General features: G+C 43.0%; 1 protein-coding gene across 2 annotated transcripts in view; it reads left to right on the top strand.

Annotated features, from left to right (window-relative positions):
* The window catches only part of LOC141777284 (tensin-3-like), a 39,672-nt gene that overhangs the window by 17,228 nt on the left and 3,456 nt on the right, over window positions 1-18,988 (top strand). For both annotated transcript variants that reach the window (XM_074651410.1, XM_074651409.1), the window contains 9 exons: window positions 3,783-4,997; window positions 9,830-9,990; window positions 10,081-10,213; window positions 10,349-10,432; window positions 13,559-13,691; window positions 14,674-15,233; window positions 15,335-15,421; window positions 15,524-15,655; window positions 17,514-17,609. In XM_074651410.1, coding sequence (XP_074507511.1) covers window positions 3,783-4,997; window positions 9,830-9,990; window positions 10,081-10,213; window positions 10,349-10,432; window positions 13,559-13,691; window positions 14,674-15,233; window positions 15,335-15,421; window positions 15,524-15,655; window positions 17,514-17,609 — 2,601 coding nt within the window. The remainder of the gene's footprint in view (window positions 1-3,782; window positions 4,998-9,829; window positions 9,991-10,080; window positions 10,214-10,348; window positions 10,433-13,558; window positions 13,692-14,673; window positions 15,234-15,334; window positions 15,422-15,523; window positions 15,656-17,513; window positions 17,610-18,988) is intronic.

Raw genomic sequence — 18,988 nt, forward strand, 5'->3', positions numbered from 1 at the left:
AAAAGATTGTTTTTCCAGAACTTTGTTGACTTAAGTTTACTCTCAAAGTAGGCTTTTGTCTTTGTGTAGCTTGGCTGACAGCTGGCTGAAGAAATGAATATCTGATAGTGAATACAAAGGGGAGACACTACAGCTGAATATAGGGTTAAAAATTGTAATTGATAGATTTCACCATGAAACTTCCCAAGTTGATTACTTACTTCAAGACATTGAAATCTAATCAGTTCATCCTTGAGTCCAAGTGGACATTTGTGCCAAATTTGCAGAAATTTCCTCAAGGCGTTCTCAGGCTTCTCAAAGAATCGGTTCATGTGTGCGGGAATTGACTTCTCAGCCTGGGCAGGAAGGCCCGCCCAAAGCCAGATGATTGACAGTTTGGCACTTCCAGGAATAGCAAAAGCAAAAGGGAAAAGAGTAGGAAAAATATAGGGATAAAAAGAAAAAAATATAAAAATAAATAAATTAAAATGATTAATTATTATTTAAATTAAAAATATACAGGAAAAATAGTTATTTATGCAATATATACATAAATATATATTTAGAAAAATAAATGAACAAATAAATGTGAAGAATAAATAGAAATCCTTACAATTATTATTTTATGTTTTGTCATTTGTCTTTATATTTCCACATTTATTTATTCTTCTATTTTTCTCTTTATATTTCCACATTTTTCTATTTATTTGTTTGTTTATTTATTTATTCTTTTATTTTATTTATTCCTCTTTATATTTCTACATTTATTTTTTTATTCTTTAACAAATTTATTCTTTATTATGGCACTCCTATGACTCCATACAGACAAAAATAGACGAAGTGTAGTAAAATAAACACCTAATTTTGTATTTTGGATGGTTTCGTTCCACTAATCTGAAAGAAGACATGCTATGGAGATAAGATGTTATGGAAGCAAAATTGATCAGTGCATGAAAAACGATGTAGTGTCTCACCTTAAAATGAGTGGTGCTGAATGGTAATGGTAAATTTATATTTGCTGCTTACCTCTAGCAGTATGTTGCCATGCAGATAGTTTGTGATATCTGTTTCTCAGATTTCTGCTGCCACCTCAATACAATGTAGGTGGATGGAATTTAATTTGTTGGACTCACAGCACTGTAAAATGATTTTTTTTACAAAAAAATCAACACTAACATCTCTTTTCAGAAAAGGTATGGATAAGGACTGGATAAGTTTTCGTATTGACTATTTTTGCAAGTTGCGGGTTACCTTTTAGACACAACTCGTACTTGAAAATATCAATTTAAGAAAGGATGCAAAATAGTATCAAAGTTGCAAAAAGAGGGAAAACAACAAAGTCCATGGATTATGTTTTTTCTGCAAGGAAATGTTGCTGTTGACATTTTTAAAATTTCAATGTTTATTTACCTTCATGGTATTAAAGTAGAGGCAGAATTCTCAGTGATGGATATCTCAAAACTGTCTGTATGACAAGATACCACTAGGGGTGTGTGAGAAAATGAAAAACACAATTGAATTTAACCCCTCCATAATGGAGTTTCCCCTCCGTATGTACAGCGTGTCCTGTACAAATTGTACACAGGACTATAAGAGATATATTTCCCAGTCTACACATTGGAGGCACATGTAGAAGCCTGGGCGGAAGAAAACGTGGATGATGATCATCATTATGCTTTCGACTCACGGTTTTGGCATTCAGGAGGTGCGGGATGATGGTAGTAACTGGGAAGGAATGGGAAGGGTTGGGTAATTGCATATCCATACACAGCCAGACCTCCTCCTGCGATACGAGAGCAGCAGCTTGAGGAACGCTTCTGGTTTTCGCCGCTCTCTGCACTGTAATTGGTGGATTATTCAGGGACTGACCATACCACAACAACCGACATGATGAATGCTAGATATAAACTGATTTTCTTAAGCAAAGAACATACTTGGTTAACCATCCATGGGTTTGTTAATGTCAGTGTAATCCCTGATAGGTAAAACAGTTTTTATAAAACAATTGTTGAAGCCCATAATTGAGTTTAGGGCACATCTGTTTCTTGCCGGTATTGTTCACGAGAGGCAATTGCATGACACACAAAGAGCGAGAGAACAACAACGTGGCTTCTGCTTTTCAGAGCTCCAAGTAGAAGGCAAGGATTGCTCTAATTAAAAAGTGTCTTTTTACCGAGTAAAAAAAGTCTGGAGCTGCAGGAATGTTGTTTTCTTTCTCTGATCCTCTCCGGGCCGCCCTCTCTTTCTTTCTTTCCCTCTTTTTTCCCCCTTTCCTCCCCAGTGGGGTAGTCCCCTAATGCAGGGCAAGAGGTCGGGTTACTCCTTTCCTCCAGCCCGCCTCCAAACCCGAAGTCCCGCCTCACTTGTTTACATTCCTCTGCCCTTATTTGGAGATCTCAAGGTCCCCCCCCCCTTGTGTGGAGTGCAAACACTCTCACCTTCTCAGCAGAGAAAGAAAGCAGGGGCCAACTTCATCGTATTCTGACTTGATTTAACCCTAACCATTATCTGTTGGTTAAAAGCCATGTCCGCTCTTGTGTGTCCGCGTCGCCTCTTCTCCTCTGCTGCAAGTATTGTTCTCCCGGAGGCTATGATTGTCTTGTGTGCTTACCTGGTAGTGGCAGCGAAGGTAAGAGATTTTTCTTCTTGAGACAGATGGGGTGGCCATGAGGGGGGGGAAGAAAAGGGAGGCAGGGTGATGACACAGAGAGAGAAAGATGGCCAGCATTGAGGGACAGTGGGAAACATCTGTCTTGAAACCAATGCACCTTGCCAAAGGTTAATGTCACAAGAGGGATTTGTTGGACCTGCATGGAGGCCTGAGCCGAGGCCGGATGCAGGTTCAACTAGTGTGTTTGTGCGAGCCAAGGGGGGGGCAAGCCATACATACAGGAGCTTTTGGAGAGGAGGAGGAGGGGGAGCTTTTATCATGCGTGTCTGGTATTCAGATCCTCCAGTCATGGTTTGACTGAAAGGCAAGTACTTAAGGCGGCAGATTGAGGGAGAAGCGTAGGGGTCGTGTTCCAGCTCTCTTTTGTTGAGGAGAAAAGTGAAAACAGCAAAGTTTTACTTACTTGGCAACGCCGCTCACACGCACTTCTTTCTCCAGCCCTCATTTTGAGTAAGTCTTGATTTTCGTTGTTTTCTTTTTGTGATGGATTTGACTCCTTTCACTTGTGAGGATTAAGGAGGTTGTTTGGACATATGCTGGGGGGTCAAGGGGCAGGCGAGAGGGAGTTGGGTGGCTTAATCGCAGCAGGGTGAGGAATGCAGAGGTCAGACTAGGGAGATACACAGCCGTCTGACTTTTGTAAGCGACATCCATCCATTATATAACCCGAGCATGAGGAGCACCTTTGTCTGCCGCGCACGCTGCATACACTAGCACCTCGGCGGTTCACCTTGTGGACAGGTGGGAGTTGTTATTTGCAAGATGAGTGGAATATCTTTGCTTGAGATGAACTAGAATATGAAAAAGATGACGGATTTGTTTCTGACACATCTAATGAAGGTGATCTGTTGATTCACATGTTTTTTTTCCTTTCTCAATGTATTCATGTCCCAGTTATTTGTAGTCTGCTCTGTATTGTCTGGTGTGTCGTCTTTGTCAGGTGAGGTGTGATTGTGAGTTTTGTCCGTAACAGATTTTGAATGATGGAGGTTATGGTGGGATGATGCATGTTAACAGAGTGTTTTGGGTTTTGTGTTCGTCTGCGTCTGAGTCTCTGCTGCTGTCTGTGTGTGTCCTCTCTGTGCCCATACCGGCTGACCGTATGAAGCGCTGCATCTCTTCTATTTTGCAGCGCCACGCTCTCAAGGCCTAACCCAGGACAAGGCAGCTAACAAGAGGAGCCCCGGCGGAGGAGAGGCGACGCTGGGCAGAGGGGCCCGCACCACCTCCTCCACCTCCAGCCCTGACCACAGCGACCACGCCCTCTCTGTCAGCAGTGACTCAGGCCTGTCTAGCACGTCTCTGTGGGCGGACAGACCCACACCTGTCCCCTCCACCACCACCACCACCACCACTACCACCACCACCACCGCCACCATCAGGCCTAACCAGGGCCCCAGCCAGCAGGAAAAGGTCCAGCTGAAGCGCCTTTTAAGTGGCTTCGGTCTTGAGGACCCCTCACTGGGGGAGATGGGTGATCAAGTCCCCAGAGTGGTCATCCAGCAGGTAGTCCCGGCACAAGTGCACATCAACGGAGACCCCAGACCCCGAGAGAGGGAAACGGACATCCTGGATGATGAGGTCATCACAGGTCACGACCTGCACAGCGTGGACAGTTTAGGGACCTTGTCGTCTTCCTGCCACCAGAGCAGCCAGAACTCCCTGCTGTCGGACGGCTTCGGGAGTCCCGGAGGAGAGGAGCAGCAGCAGAGCCAAATCCAGCACCACCTCCACCACCACCCTGCACCTCCACCCATGGAGGAGTATGAGAGAGCCTATGCTGAGGCGAGAAGGGGCTGTGTAAACTCCAGGAGCAACTCTGTGGCCTCCGCTAATCCCAGCGGGGCCCCCGTGCCCAAGCAGCACGTCTACAGACAGGGCAGCTACTCCACGCAGTCCTGGGTTCGCCAGCAGCAGATGGTCGCCGCACAACAGTTCATCTACATGCCAGATGATGGAAACGATACAGAGAGATACACAGGGAACAAGCAAGGGGGCGGTTCGACCAAAGCACAGAGCAACGCTGAACCACAGGGCCCCACCAGGGACGACGCTCTGAGGAACACGGCGCCGCACAAGGAACAGGCAACGATGAACAATAACAACAACAACACACGCGACGAGGAGTTCAAGTCTCTCACGATGGACATCGACAACTCCATCGACCAGCTCAACCAGCTCATAATGGATCTGGATCCCACATTCATGCCGGTTTCAAGCAACAGCAGCTCCATCAAGAGGAACGGCGGGACGCACGTGAACGGCTCGGTCTCCAAATGCCCGAACGGCATCAATCTCAGATTGGGCGATAATAACGCAGCAACCCTGAAAAACACACAGCAGACAGGTAAGACAGTCAGACAGTCTGGGTGTGGTGGTGGTGATGATGTGGTGCGGTCTGGAAGTGTGAAAGAAATGTGTGATTATGAAACCAGAGAAGATGTTTTGCTATAAATATCTAATAAACATAATTAAGCAACTTTAATTAAGATGTTGGGACTATTTCAAAACAAGAGTAGTTCAGCTTTTCTTCTCCCTTCACTACAGAGTTAACTCAACAAAGCGCTCCTCCTCTCCCTCTTCCACCTGGCGTGTTTTAGTGGCAGAAATAGCGGGGTGGTTGCCAGGTTTTCAGATGTTTTCAGTATGAATCTGAAGAAAGAGCGCCGTCCAGACTTGCCTGTGTAGCTATCTGACTAGAGGATCAGCACCTTACATGAAGAGAGAGGGAGAGAGCAGCTGTCATCGACCTCTCTGAACATCGCCGTCTCTCTGTGTTTGATTATAGACATTGCGTACTGGGGAATACAGCTATTTACAAAATCAAAGTCCACAGACCTTCCCACTGCTTATTGTTGTGTGTAAAAGAAGCATTACGTAAAACACACACACCATTTCTTTCATTTCATGTTAGTCATCTCTAATAGACACTCTCTCATATGTTCCTGTAAAATGTCTCCTTTTGACTGTTGTTGTTAGGTTTGCTGTGCAGACGGAGGTTATGCAACATACTCTAGAGTAGATATCCACCAAAGTTATTTCCACTTTGTTCAAGTTGAAACTGATCCCAGGAGGATAATCAAGGATGGCTGGGAAGTCTATGATCTTAAAACACTGCAGAATAATTCACAGGATGTGTTTCAGTAACTGTATGTGTGCTTCTAAATCAGCAGTTTCAATAATAGTGTATAAATGGTCCCCACACTTTTTTGAAAAAGTCCTTTTTGCCCTAAAGGAGCAATACGTAGGACTGACAGCTGCCGTTTAAAATCGGTACAGCAGTCCAAATTCAAAACATTGGAGCCATGGCCCGCTCCCTCCTGCAGTGTGACTGATAGCAGTTAGCTCACGTTTTTGCAATTTCAGGGTTACCTTCTAGACACGACCAAGTACTGTCTCAAACACTCGCTGCCTTGATAACCCAGCTGCACACGGACCACAGAGAGATGTACCGAGGCTTTTCAGGTCGGGTAGAATCTAACGTTAGCGTTATCTCTGTTGATCCAGTTTGTTTGATTACCTCCATGGCTGCTGAAGGCTGTGTTTACATGCCAATTTGTTTGTGGCAACAAGGTGTCGAAATGGGCAGCGGACGGGATCACACCGGCCAAAACAAAAATGACGTTCCTGACCGGAATGGAAATTTCAAAGGAGAACATTACTGGTTGTAGCACTGTTGTCGGAGAAGCCAGTATTTCAGTTTAGCATGTTTCCTTAATCTATGATGACATATCAATGTCATTTTATGATTAATTACAGTTAATATATTACATACTGGTCCTTTAAGGATATAGGTTATTTTTTTCCATTGAGAGACATTGAGACATTTCTTTCATCCATTGACCTATTCGAGGTCCGTTAACATTTTTCCAGGAGAGTTCAGTTTGACGTCTTGCTTGTAGTAAAGCAGCGCATATCAAGAAGAATTAGTTTACTTCTCTGTGTATGTGGGGTACATTCCCAAAATAGAAACCTTTGGGTCAAGGGGGAACTTTAGAGATAAAATCTCATCAAACTCACTTATTATAGCACAGTCCCAAAGACAGTGGACTAAAGTCCCCCTTTCCTGACTACACTTGATGCATGTATCTGGATTATTGCTATCAAATTTCTGTAATTTAACTGGAGTAACATAAGTACACATCAGCCAGTTATGTTGTATAACTTGTTATTAGTATAACAGATTGTGTTTGTGCCTTAAGACAAGCATCCTGCCATTCATCAAGTGTAGTCTCCACTCGCAAATCCTCCCTCCAAGCATTTAACCTTGGCTCACAAGATTCAGTGCAGCCAGAGACCAATAGGTCATATCTTATAGAAACTTTACCTTTGCCATAGCAGAGGTTGAAATAACATCTTAATCTTGATCTGTAGGTATTTAAAGAAGTGTTTTTTTTGGAATGTTGTGCCTTCTTGACAGTTCCTCAAATGACATGAGCGCTCCATCATTAGGTTTAAAGACATATTGTGTATGTGTGCTTCTACAGGTTATTCATTTTGGTACTATTGACTTGAGAATATTCATTCTAGGTGCTATTTTTCTTTCTTTAGCTGAGAACTAGTGAGGCAAAGAAAATGCAGAGAGCTGTCTGGGTGTTAGCGGCGCACACGTGTGGTTGCAGGGGGGCACGAGTTGGGGAGGCCTGAGGAATTTCCAAGGGAGGAACAAGTGAGGCCGGAGGCAATGTTTTTTCCATTCGAATCCAAAGGCATACCTGTCTGTGCATATCAACTACACGGAAGCGTCATTCCAAGAAACAAACGCAGAAAGCTATCGCTTGCAAACAACCTGTAGGAAGTAATGTAGGCTTTTATCTGTTAGCACTGGTGACAGGAATGGAGTCATTCAGCCCAGCTGTGTTATAACATGAAGTTGGAGCAAAAGTTGTTTACCCTAAAGCAAGGCTGATTTTATGAATGATTCATTTGGACTGTTGAAAGCGATTCAAGCATTAATGGGGCTTTTTGTGTTAAATTGTGCATCTAGTATCCATGTAACTAGACCAGTCATGCTTTACCTGCTGGTGCTCGTCACATCGTTGCACCAAGTCTCCGTGTTGTCCTTGTTTTTACTGTGAAGAAATAGAGAAGATGGAGATTGGAGGAGGAATGTTGCAGTATGTGTGTTGCGTCCAACGGACACAAGGTGACAAAAACTCAGGAAGGTTGAGGGTGCTCTCCGCCTGAGGCTAAAGTATAGCAAAACGTGCAGGAGAAATTTGGCACATTGCAAAATTCTTCATATTCTTATATCTCCAGTAACTTCATGGCTTCCAGGAGGCAGTAACATTTTAATTCGATTTGTATTATATATTATATTACTTAACAATTACCATGCATTTGATCAAACAACATTATAGCACAAGGCCTATAAATACAATGTGTTTGCTTATGTTAATATCAGTATTCACTCAATGAATTATTGTGCTTTTATTATGATGTTAGATAAAATCCCAGTATAAGATTCCTCTTAAGTAGGGATGTGCAATATGGATAAAATCTTCTATTACAGTATATGTACTTTTAATCAATTATATACAAATGTATTTGTATTAGAGGTGTAAGAAAATATTGAATATCGCAATTTTATGTTTTGTGATACTGTATCGATTCTCCAAAACACTATCATTTTCTAAATAATAGTTTACTTGTAATGATGAACTCATTCAATACTTAATTTAATTTGCAAAGAGATACGCCCTCTCAGTGTATTAGCCCTCTGGACTGTGATAAATACAAATGCAGGTCCCACTGGTCTGATTGCATAAAAAAAAAATACTTTTTTTACTCAGATAAAAGACTCTCAGATGCTACTGACAGTTTTCCTAAAATTAGATTTATAAAAATTGCAATATATTGCTTTGCTTACAGTATTGCAATAAATCGCAATATATAGAATCGTAACCCCTGTATTGTGATACGTATCGTATCGCCAGATTCTTGCCAACACACAGCCCTAATTTGTATAGCACCATATCATACAAAAGCAGTTTAGAGTGCTTTACATAAACACAAAAACAAGGCAACACATAAAGCAGCAAAAATTTACAAATAAAGAGAGGCATCCATACATGCATACATACACATAAAAATACATATACACTCATGCAAGCATACTGTACAAATACACTGTGTTTATTTAAGTAAATGCTCGAGTGTAAAGAAAGGTCTTTAGTTTGGTTCTAAAAGTATAACGTTTTTGTCACCTTATCATGGTAAAGTACATTTATAGACAATTCAAGTGAGAAATAATTTATAGCTAAGGAGTCAAACACATTGATGCAAAAGTGCTGCAAAGACAAGATTGCCTTAAAGCCGTCATGTTCATTTACGACCTGATACAACCTTGAAGGAGAGCCACCTCAGTGGAAATAGCCAGATCTCTATTGCCTCACAATACTGTATTTGTCCTCATGTTGCCCAACCCTGCTCTTGAGGGTATATTAAGTTACAGGAATGATGGCACTGATAGTGAGTCACTGGAGAGAAAGAGAGTCCACCATTCACATCCATGCTCGCCTGTCTCCACGACTATTCCTCACACCTCTTATGTAAAACACTTGTACACCGATGAGACATAATAAATAACTCGTGATGCATGCATGTAGTGGCAAACACTGACAAGTATGTTATGACACTCTCTGTGTCATCCATGCTCGCCGCCCAAGACAAAGTGAGTAATGATCCCCGGCATTAGCACTTGTGCATCATTAGCATTCTTCAGGGCTGAGAGGTCGGAGCTCGCTGGGAGGGCTCAAATTAACACCCTGGTGCTGAGTGGCAGAGTAGTCACAACATTGACACTCCCCCCAACACACACACACACAGACACACTCCACACCCTCCAGCCAGACCCCTGGCATCCCCCAGCTGTCCTCTCTAAACATGACTGCAGGCACAACTCCCACGAGCTTAGCAGTGTGGTGCTGTCACTAAATTCAAATGTCATCAATCCCAAACTTTATAGAGAGTATAGCCATTAAAGTCATTTTACAAAAGTACCTTGACAAGAGAAAGATGTGTTGGAAAAAAACACTTTCCTAAAAGGTACCAAAGGTTATTGTTATTTCTCCTTTCAGCGTTTCATTAAATGTACTTTACTTCCTTGAAATCAGTGATGCCTGTATATCTGTTAACATGTAATGACCTGCTTGCTGCTGTCTACCTGTGTGTATCCAGCTGTCCAGTCCACTGAGGGGCGGGTGGGTGTCCTGCGGAGTCTGAGTCGCCAAGGAAGTGATGTCACGGATCATCCAGGCTTCTGTAACTCAGGGTGGGGTGTGACGGAGGAGTACAGAGGACAGCGGACATACTCCCCCTGTGTGCCACCACAGACCCAGGTAAAATACAGCATGTGCGCACACAGTGTATAATGGCGCTTCTATTCTGTACGGTTGATTCATGTTCATGTGTTTGTTGTTTTCTTACAGCACCCATTGTTGTACAGGACTGACAGCGCTGACTACAGGGCCCAGGGCCCAGACATGGACAGCGGGGTCGAAGCCGGGAGTGACATGACTCCTCCCACCCCCGCTTTCCCCATCTCTCCGCCAACACCTTATGGTAAGCATGTATCCTGTGTCATTGTCACTAGGTTTCTTTTTGTTCTGAGCATTTGATTTTGCATATGCTTGTGACCCGCTTTGTTTGTTAGGTTTAATTAAATGTTCTCGTCCTTGTTTCCTCTTGTGTTTTCAGTGAAAAGTATGTCGGAGTTGAGTCACCTCAGGCAAACACCGTCTCCCAGCATGCAGTCTTATGGAGGCTACAGAACAGACCATGGTAGGTTTGAATCTCCTTCAAAATGCAAACTGAACGCCTCATATGAATCTGTTATGGAGGGAAGAAAGTGGTCTTTCTCTGTGAACTCAAAAGCAGTGTTTAAGAATAGACACTGGGAAACAGAGCAGTGGTATAGGAAACAATACTCCATATAATTTGGCGGTATATATTTAAAAAGCAGAAATGTCATCTCATTGTGAACTAAAAATATGACCTTTTTCTCAGCCTATGGATTTGAGGCACCGTATTATAGGATGTTAAACAGTTAACCAAGCTGCTGTGGAAAGAAAAAAAAACAAACATTAAGACTGTTTTCTTTGTAAAAACACTCTTAAAGAGGACCTTTTGTGCTTATTTTCAAGTGCATACTTGTATTTTGGGTTTCTACTAGAACATGTTTACATGCTTTAATTAGAAAAAATTGCTTCATTTTTGTCATACCGGCTGTGCTGCAGCACCTCTTTTCACCCTCTGTCTGAAATGCTCCGTTTGAGCTCCTGGCCCGCCCTCCTGAAATACCCAATCTGCTCTGATTGATCAACCAAATCAAACTCTTCAGACTAGGGATGTGACGGTGAGGAAATTTTCCCACCGGTTAATAAACTTGCGACAACACCGGTGTTACCAATTACACCAGACATTCTACAAGAAAAGATGATGGTCATTATGTGTAGCGCGCTAACTTTGATCTTTAACATCAGGTGGCTGTGTGTCTGGCCTCTCCGGTAGAGCTTTCGCTGCGGGGGCGCAGTATTCCACCCTGCTCTGCTCCGCTGCGCACACTGGCTGTGAATGCTCCGTCCTCCTCACTGCGACTGCCTCATTAACATTATGGTTCCCTTATAGCATTGGGTTTAAATCTGAAATATTGCCAAATAGGCGCTTTTGCTTTTCACTTCGACACCAAATCCTCCGCCATCGTCTTGTCTGTCAAGAGTGTGTAAATCTGACTCCTGCTTCTCTGTGCTGAGACTCTGTACAGAGCAGACACATTCACTTTCGGTTTATAGTGTCTGTCGTCCGACTATGTATTGATAACATGGCGCTGATACGCGAAAATTAGCTAAATGGGTTTTATTTCTGTAAGAAAGGCAAAACAACGGTGTATATAATATAATCGGTGTATACCTGACCACTGTGTAACACCGACTACCGTGGCAAGCCTTCTTCAGACTGAGCTCCAGCTCCGCTCTAACTAGCTTTGTTGGAGGGCGTGCCAAACTAGCCGTTAGGCAGGTATTATGCAAATGTGTTACTTGGTGACATCACCACATTACGGAAGAAAAGGCGGGATTTCAAGCAAGGCGTTTCAGGCAGTTTAGGAGCAGTGTTTCTGTGGGGGAGAGAAACAATGTTTTGGTGTGGACTTTGTAACTTTGCAGATCTTTTACATGCACAAAAAAACTATATAACACTAAAATAAAGGGAAAAAGCACAAAAGCGTAATAGGTCCTCTTTAACATTTCCCCTAAAAGACACTCAGTGAGTGGAAGGTAATTGCAAGTCTTTTATGTCAGCCCTGTGACGGCATGTTTGGATCCACTATCTCATTAGAACGGAGCTATTTCAGGTCCATCTTGCTTTACCTCATAATGCCGACATTGTTGTTTGTGGAGTTTTAGCGGTTTTGAGACAAAGACGTCTCATAAATGTGAAAGCAGGGAGATTCCTAACCGGTCTCTGCCCTTCATGTTTGTTTTTTTAGAGAATGTCTGTGTGGTCATGGTCTGAAGAGATTTTTTTAGACATAACAGTGTTGTTCTTCAGATTAAAACAGAGCTTTTTTTGTTTCTTTTTGTGTGGAAGTTTTTTTTTTGTGGTGTTTATCTGAGGTGGAACACACCCTGGCTCTCGGAGTTATGCATTCATAGCATTTTGTAGCATCAGCATCTGTGCACTTATTTATGCAACTATCACAGAAAACGGATGTATAGTATATGTTGCCCCAAGCTGTTTAAATTAAGTTAGCTGTGTTTTATTTGGCATGTTTTTGGATCAGTGATTGTACATGTCAGGAACTACCCACCCACACACATATGGATCTCATGGTCTTGTTTCCATAGTGATCTACAGTATGTCTAAAGGTCGTAGGGCCTGGGAGCAGATCTGTGCCCCTGCTGTTTCCTCTTACTACCTCAGAATCGCCACATTCAGTCTTGCTGCCACATCTCCATGGTTACTGTGGGTCAGGAGGTGTGACACAAAACTACTTTATTTCCCCCATGAAAGTGTCCTCTGTGTACAGAGAAGGGGAATAGGGACAAGAAGAAACCATCAACTCTTTCAGCTTTGCACCTCTCGTTCGTATAAAAGTAACCCAGAGAGATTACCATGTCAGTGGCTCCAGGCTGTGACTGATTGAAATAAAAGCTTTTAGATAATTATATCAGCGGGCTTTTAATTTCTAGCTGCAGTGCAGTCTGATTTATTGACTCCGTGGTTTGTGGCAGGAGTAATTGGTGATTGGTTTTATGTAGATTGATGGCCGGGTTCAAGGCCATGTGGACAGTTTTCATTTCATTTCAACTCCAATATTGATTGTTTGTTACTGGAAACAACCCAGAGCTCTTTCCGGGGGTTTTGTTGCACAGTCCTGCAACTAACAATTATTTTCATTATTGATTAATCTGACGATCATTTTCTAGGTTGATTGATTAATTGTTTGGTCTATAAAATGTCAGACAATAGTGAATAATGTCCAACCCAGTTCCTCAAAGTCCAAGGTGATGTCTTTAAATGTGTGTGTGTGTATGTTTTGTCAGATATTCAGTTTAATATGATATAATACAGAAGAGGCTGAAAACAGTATCTTTGCATGAAATATTACTTAATTGATATATCGATTATGAAAATAGTTGCCGATTATTTTTCAGTAGATCGACTAATCGATTAGTCCACTAATCATTGCAGTTTTACTTTCTTTTTTTTTTTGCTTTTTAAGCTTGTTTTGGGTGAATTTTCTCTAAGTAATTCTTGTATTGCTATGTTTTAGATTAAATGTATTTGTATTTACTTTCATTTAATTCAACCTTTAAAACAAAACCAGCGCCCGACTGTTAATGTGACCAATAAATGTGCTTGAATTAAATATAATATATCCAGATTTGTTCTCTTGCTCTCACACAGAACCCCGGGGATATCCAGAGATGATCAGTCATGTTGGAGTCGACAGTTTACCAGACTCCTCCATCAACTGCCACAGGACGCTAAGTGCTACACACTCTGCTTCTATTGTCGGGACCCATCAGTGGACAGACAGGTACAGATCGGTCCTATCCACAACCTTAATGCCCAGACACACCAACCCGACATCAGAAAACTAGCGGTGATGAAGGCCGACTTTTGCATCGCCTCACATCGCCTCTGTCTTGGATGACAAGTTGCAGTTGAACACACTGCAAAGACTACAGCCTACAGCCAGTTAGCACGTACGTTCTGCGCCTGTGTGAGATGAAAAAACTCTCCATACCAGCAGGTAGCGGTAGTCTGTATTTGTCGTTCCAAAAGGGAAACTGGAAGACTGAGGACTGCGAATATACAAGCCGATTTTATGATACGTACATGAAACAAAGCGGCGTTTGCCGACCATTTTCACACCACTCTCGCTCACCACTTAGTTTCATTCCAGATGGCCATGTCGTTGTGAAAATATCCGTGTATTGGAATGATCACATGTGTTGAAGATGAAAAATGAGAAGAGCCTTCTGTGTTTTTTATCTGGACTTTACTCGTTGGCTTGCTTTCCTCACTTCCATTTCTCTTCTCGAGCACTGATTCGTTTAAGCTGAACAGCCAATCAGAGTGATTTCTCTCACCCACGAGCTCCGCCGCCGATTCAACATGCTGAATCGGCCGGAAAAACCTCAGACTAGAGCCGACGGTGCGGGACACACCACAAAAACTAGGCCGACAGACGCTCACCAACGGCCCCAAACTGTCCGACGGCCGAACGTCGGCTTGGTGTGTCAGGGCCTTTATAGACTGGTGTTGGTTTCCAGTGGGACCGAGAGTATTAGCTGCACTTTTATATTAAATACTAAAGTAAAGTCTACAAGTCCTCTGCTTCAGTGCTAACCTCAGTGATATAAACAATGAGGTCGTTAAGGTCATTAGTGGATGGAAATATGCATTAATTAGCAATTTTTTTTTCACAGCTTTTCTGGAAATTTGGTTAAAACGCATTCTACATTTGAATGGTAACTTGACTAATGTTTATTCTTTATTTTTTCTGTTAACCTAAGTTCGTCCACGAACCAGTCCTGGCCAGAGCATCCCGTCCTGAGCCGCCACTCGTCTCTGAGCAGCTACCCCTCCACCAGACAACCACCGCCGCACTCCATTTCAGTGGAATACGGCCACCACTCCCCTCCCCTGCACCACCCCCACATCCACCCCGCCCCAAACGCCCACAGCTCTCCCCGCAGCAGCCAGCGAAGCCGCATGGCTCGCTACGTTCTCAGCCGCAGTCCGGCTCAAAGCTTTGAAGAGCAGGATGACTCGGGCCTCGGCTATGGCACGGACTGTCCCAGCGCCGTCTCTAATCGGCTTGGAAACGGAGGCATGGACAGGGAACTTTTGCCCTCCGTGGATGGGCCGAATCAGTTGCAGCTGCCCCAGATGCTGCCCCCACTTCTGCCTGAGAAGAAGAGGGCGTCAGACGGGGAGCATTCGCTGGGAACGGCGTCTCCAGCCCTCAGCGGGTTCTCGAGTCCCCACAGTGGGAGCTCCCTGAGTATTCCCTTCCCCAACGTTTTGCCAGACCTCTCGGCTCAGACGCTGAGCACAGCCTCACCTCTGCCAGGTAAGCTACAGTCCCCTTATGAAGCCTCATTGGTGTCACATGGCTTGATAGCCCCCACACAGATGGATACTGATAATTTGGCTTATAATTGTGTTTTCCAGATGTACTGGCCAGCAAGCAGGTTACTGTAAAATTTGTGCAGGACACATCAAAATTCTGGTACAAGCCAGATATCTCAAGGGATCAAGGTAGGCTCCCAGTGTCCACTTTTGTGCCAAAGTAATAAAAGAAAGGGAACGTTTTCACAGAACTATAGAGCCGTCTCACAATTTATGTTTCTCTCCCCTCAGCCATTTCAGTCTTGAAGGACAAAGAGCCCGGTTGCTTCATTGTGCGGGACAGCCATTCCTTCAGAGGGGCTTATGGGCTGGCAATGAAGGTGGCGACTCCCCCACCCTCAGTTCTCCAACAGACCAAGAAAGGTAACAAACCTTTTGATTTAATTGGAGGATTTAAGCTAATTTGGTTTTAAAGAGGACCTATTATGTTTTTTTGCGTTAGTGTGTTATATATATTTTTTGTGCATGTAAAAGGTCTGCAAAGTTAGAAAGCCCAAAGTCCACGCCAAAGGGAGTTACCCTCCCCCACAGAAACACTGCTCCCGAACTGCCTTGCTTAAAGTCCTGCCTTTTCTTCCGTAATGTGGTGATGTCACCACGTAACACATTTGCATAATACCTGCCTAGCAGCTAGTTTTACGTGCCTTCTAACAAAGCTAGTTAGAGTGGAGCCGGAGCAGAGTCTGAAGAGTTTGGTTCAGCTTACCAATCACAACAGAGTGGGCCAGCTGTATTGTCCTTTTTTCGGTTGTTGAGGTAGTAGTGTTTGTTGCACATTATTGGGTGATGAGAAGGGGACAACCGATTGTTATTGCAAAACAAACGACCATTAATCCAAGGCCCCCAAACAGAAGCACATGGCTAATTATTATGCAGAAGGAACAAAGGATTTCATTGGTCAAACATATATTTCCGCAGGCAGAAATCTGCTGAAGTTTAGGTCCATCCGAATATTTTTGCAGGGGTGTGTAAGCAATCATAAGAACCAACAAAATCTGTTTTTATAGATATCCGAGTGAATTTTTTGGATGAAAATCTGCTCGGTGTGAAACGTCTTTTAGTCTGCAGAAAGAAAAAAAAAACTAAAAGTGTATCTCTCAAAAAGTCACTCTTTCCGTTATCATAGTGAAGATATCCGAGATTGGTCCAGTAGTACAGATTTCCTGGGAATCATCCATCACACGATCCCACACAAAGCCATCTACAGTTACAGCCCACTGTACTCCACTGTCTCCATGCTGGAACATGAGAGTGTGTTTGTGTGTGTGAGAGCTCCTCGTCACGATGAAGCCAAACAGACCCCTTTTTGCCTGATAGTCTTAGATGTACAGCTAATGTTTCAGCCCTTAACAAAGGATGTGCCGGGTCCGTAAGCCAGCTCGGATCCCGGGTGCTTCTCCTGGGAAGCTGTCTGCCCCACATAACTCTGTCTGATATGGATGTAACACCCAGGGGACTGGGGTCAAAACAGGCTGCTTGGGTTATTTTTGTTTAGCGTATTCAGGAAACACAGGGAGGAAAGAAAACAAAGTCTCTAGAGGAATCTGGCCAAAACATTCTCTGGCCGTGTTTCAACATGAAAACAAAAGGCTGATTGAGCGATGATAGAGATTCACACATCACTTTTTCTCATTCAGAAAAAGGGCCAGAAGACTTTAAATCACACACAGCGTGTATCAGAAGGGCTATTTATCTATCGATGCTCTCCATGCTCCAGCCCCACCACAGCGTTCAACCGTCTCGTTTTATCTCCCACTCACACCTGTCCCTTTGTTTGCCTTCACCCCTACGCTGTCCAACGACACCTGTGGTGACATCATGACACGGTTCTTCTCCACACTCTCAGCTCAGGGCATTGTGGGCTTCTTATAAGTGTGAAACCCAACCCACCTTAAGGAGCGGGCCTTTCTCCGAGCCTTTGTGTGGAGACATTCCTCGAATAGACTCCCCCCTGCCCCCCTCAGAGGCTCTTCTGTTGAATCATAATCCCATTAATCTCTGGAGAGATTGAATGTAGCAATTTAATATGTTTTTACGCAACTCTTCAAGGCTGGGAAAATTACGTGTTGTACTGAGATAAACGCTCGGAGCTGTTATTTAGGTCAGAGTAAATCTAGGGTGTCAGATAGAGGGCACTTTTGCTAAAAACAGACCACAGACTATTGTGAGGAATTAATGATCTCTCTCTGTATCTTCTATCGGTCCTTTTTTTCTCTTACAGGAGGCGATCTATCCAATGAATTAGTACGCCACTTCCTGATTGAGTGTACACAGAAAGGAGTGCGGTTGAAGGGTTGCCCCAATGAGCCCTATTTTGGTGAGTACCTAGTCTGTTAATTCACAGCTGGTGAACAACAGTGACACCTCCTGGCTGTTGGGCTACATTGCACAAAGTGAAAAACTTCACACACCATACTGCCCTCTACTGGTTTGTGGTGCATTGTACCACTGTCTGCTGATGGGTAATTTTGTCTGCAGCATAACATGACATACTGTGCCTATCAATACCTTTACTGCCATACTATTTAGTATGCCAGAAAAAGATTTAGTATGTCCTAATACATAGTATGTCAAATGCAGTATGCCAAAAATACCAGGATGTCCTACTGCATCCTGTCGCATTTTGCAGTTTGCAAGCCAGCATGCTTTTCTGGCTATTTTAACCAATAGTCTTTTGTGACAAAATAGTATGTCCCAATTGTATACATACTGCATGCAATAGTACATACTTTGTAAGGGCAGCTGCAGTATGTACTAAAAGTATGTAATTTGGAACACACCCATAGAAATTGCACCTTGCATGTTATCCACAGCCTGCTGTTCCATGTATTCATCTGTCCTTTTTAACCAGAATAATGGTATTTTCCTCTAGTAGTTGCAAGCTCGTATGCTTTTATTGTTAATATCTTTGCATTATATGTTCCTTTCTTTCTTTTATTGATGTACAGTATATAATTATGTGCAGTATGTGACAGTTGCAAATAAATTATGCAATGTAAACAGTCAGAAATGTTATGCACTCTTGCAGTAAAGTATTAAAGCTGCAGTTGGTAACTTTGAGCAAATATGATAAAAAGTTATTTCTATAAAACTGTCACTTTATCCTGACAGTAGTGCATGAGACAGGTAAAAATTGTTTTCCTTTGCCTCTTCCTGTGTTCCTAATGGCATTTGCAAGATTCTACAGCGCCTGAATGAAAACAACCAATGAGTTTCTACAGCAGCTGTCAATCACTGCTCGTAAAAAACTCATTAACTCGTCAAACGCTCAAACTAGGTAGCGCTGATCAAATATGAATCAATATTGTGTTACTGTAATGCCTATTTCTCGCCTCAAATGAAACATATTTTAGTGTACTGTTTAGCTGTAAAATTAGAAAGTTTGCTAAATGGTACTCTAAAAGATGTTTCTGAAAACATTTTAGGCAAGAAATAGGCATTTCAGTAACAGAATATTGATTCATATTTGATCAGCGCTGCCTAGTTTGACCGTTTGGTCGGAGTTTGGCGAGCAGTGATTGACAGCTGCGTTAGAGACTGCTCAGCTCTGATTGGTTGTTTTCCTTCGGGCACGTTGAAGTCTTGCAAAAGACCACACGAGAGGAGGCAGAGGACCATGATTTTTTTTCACAGATTACCTGTCTCATGCACTACTGTCAGGATAAAGTGACAGTTTTATAAAAAATAACTTTACAT

The sequence above is a fragment of the Sebastes fasciatus genome, chromosome 11 (assembly GCF_043250625.1).
Source record: "Sebastes fasciatus isolate fSebFas1 chromosome 11, fSebFas1.pri, whole genome shotgun sequence".
Classification (NCBI taxonomy): Eukaryota; Metazoa; Chordata; class Actinopteri; order Perciformes; family Sebastidae; genus Sebastes; species Sebastes fasciatus.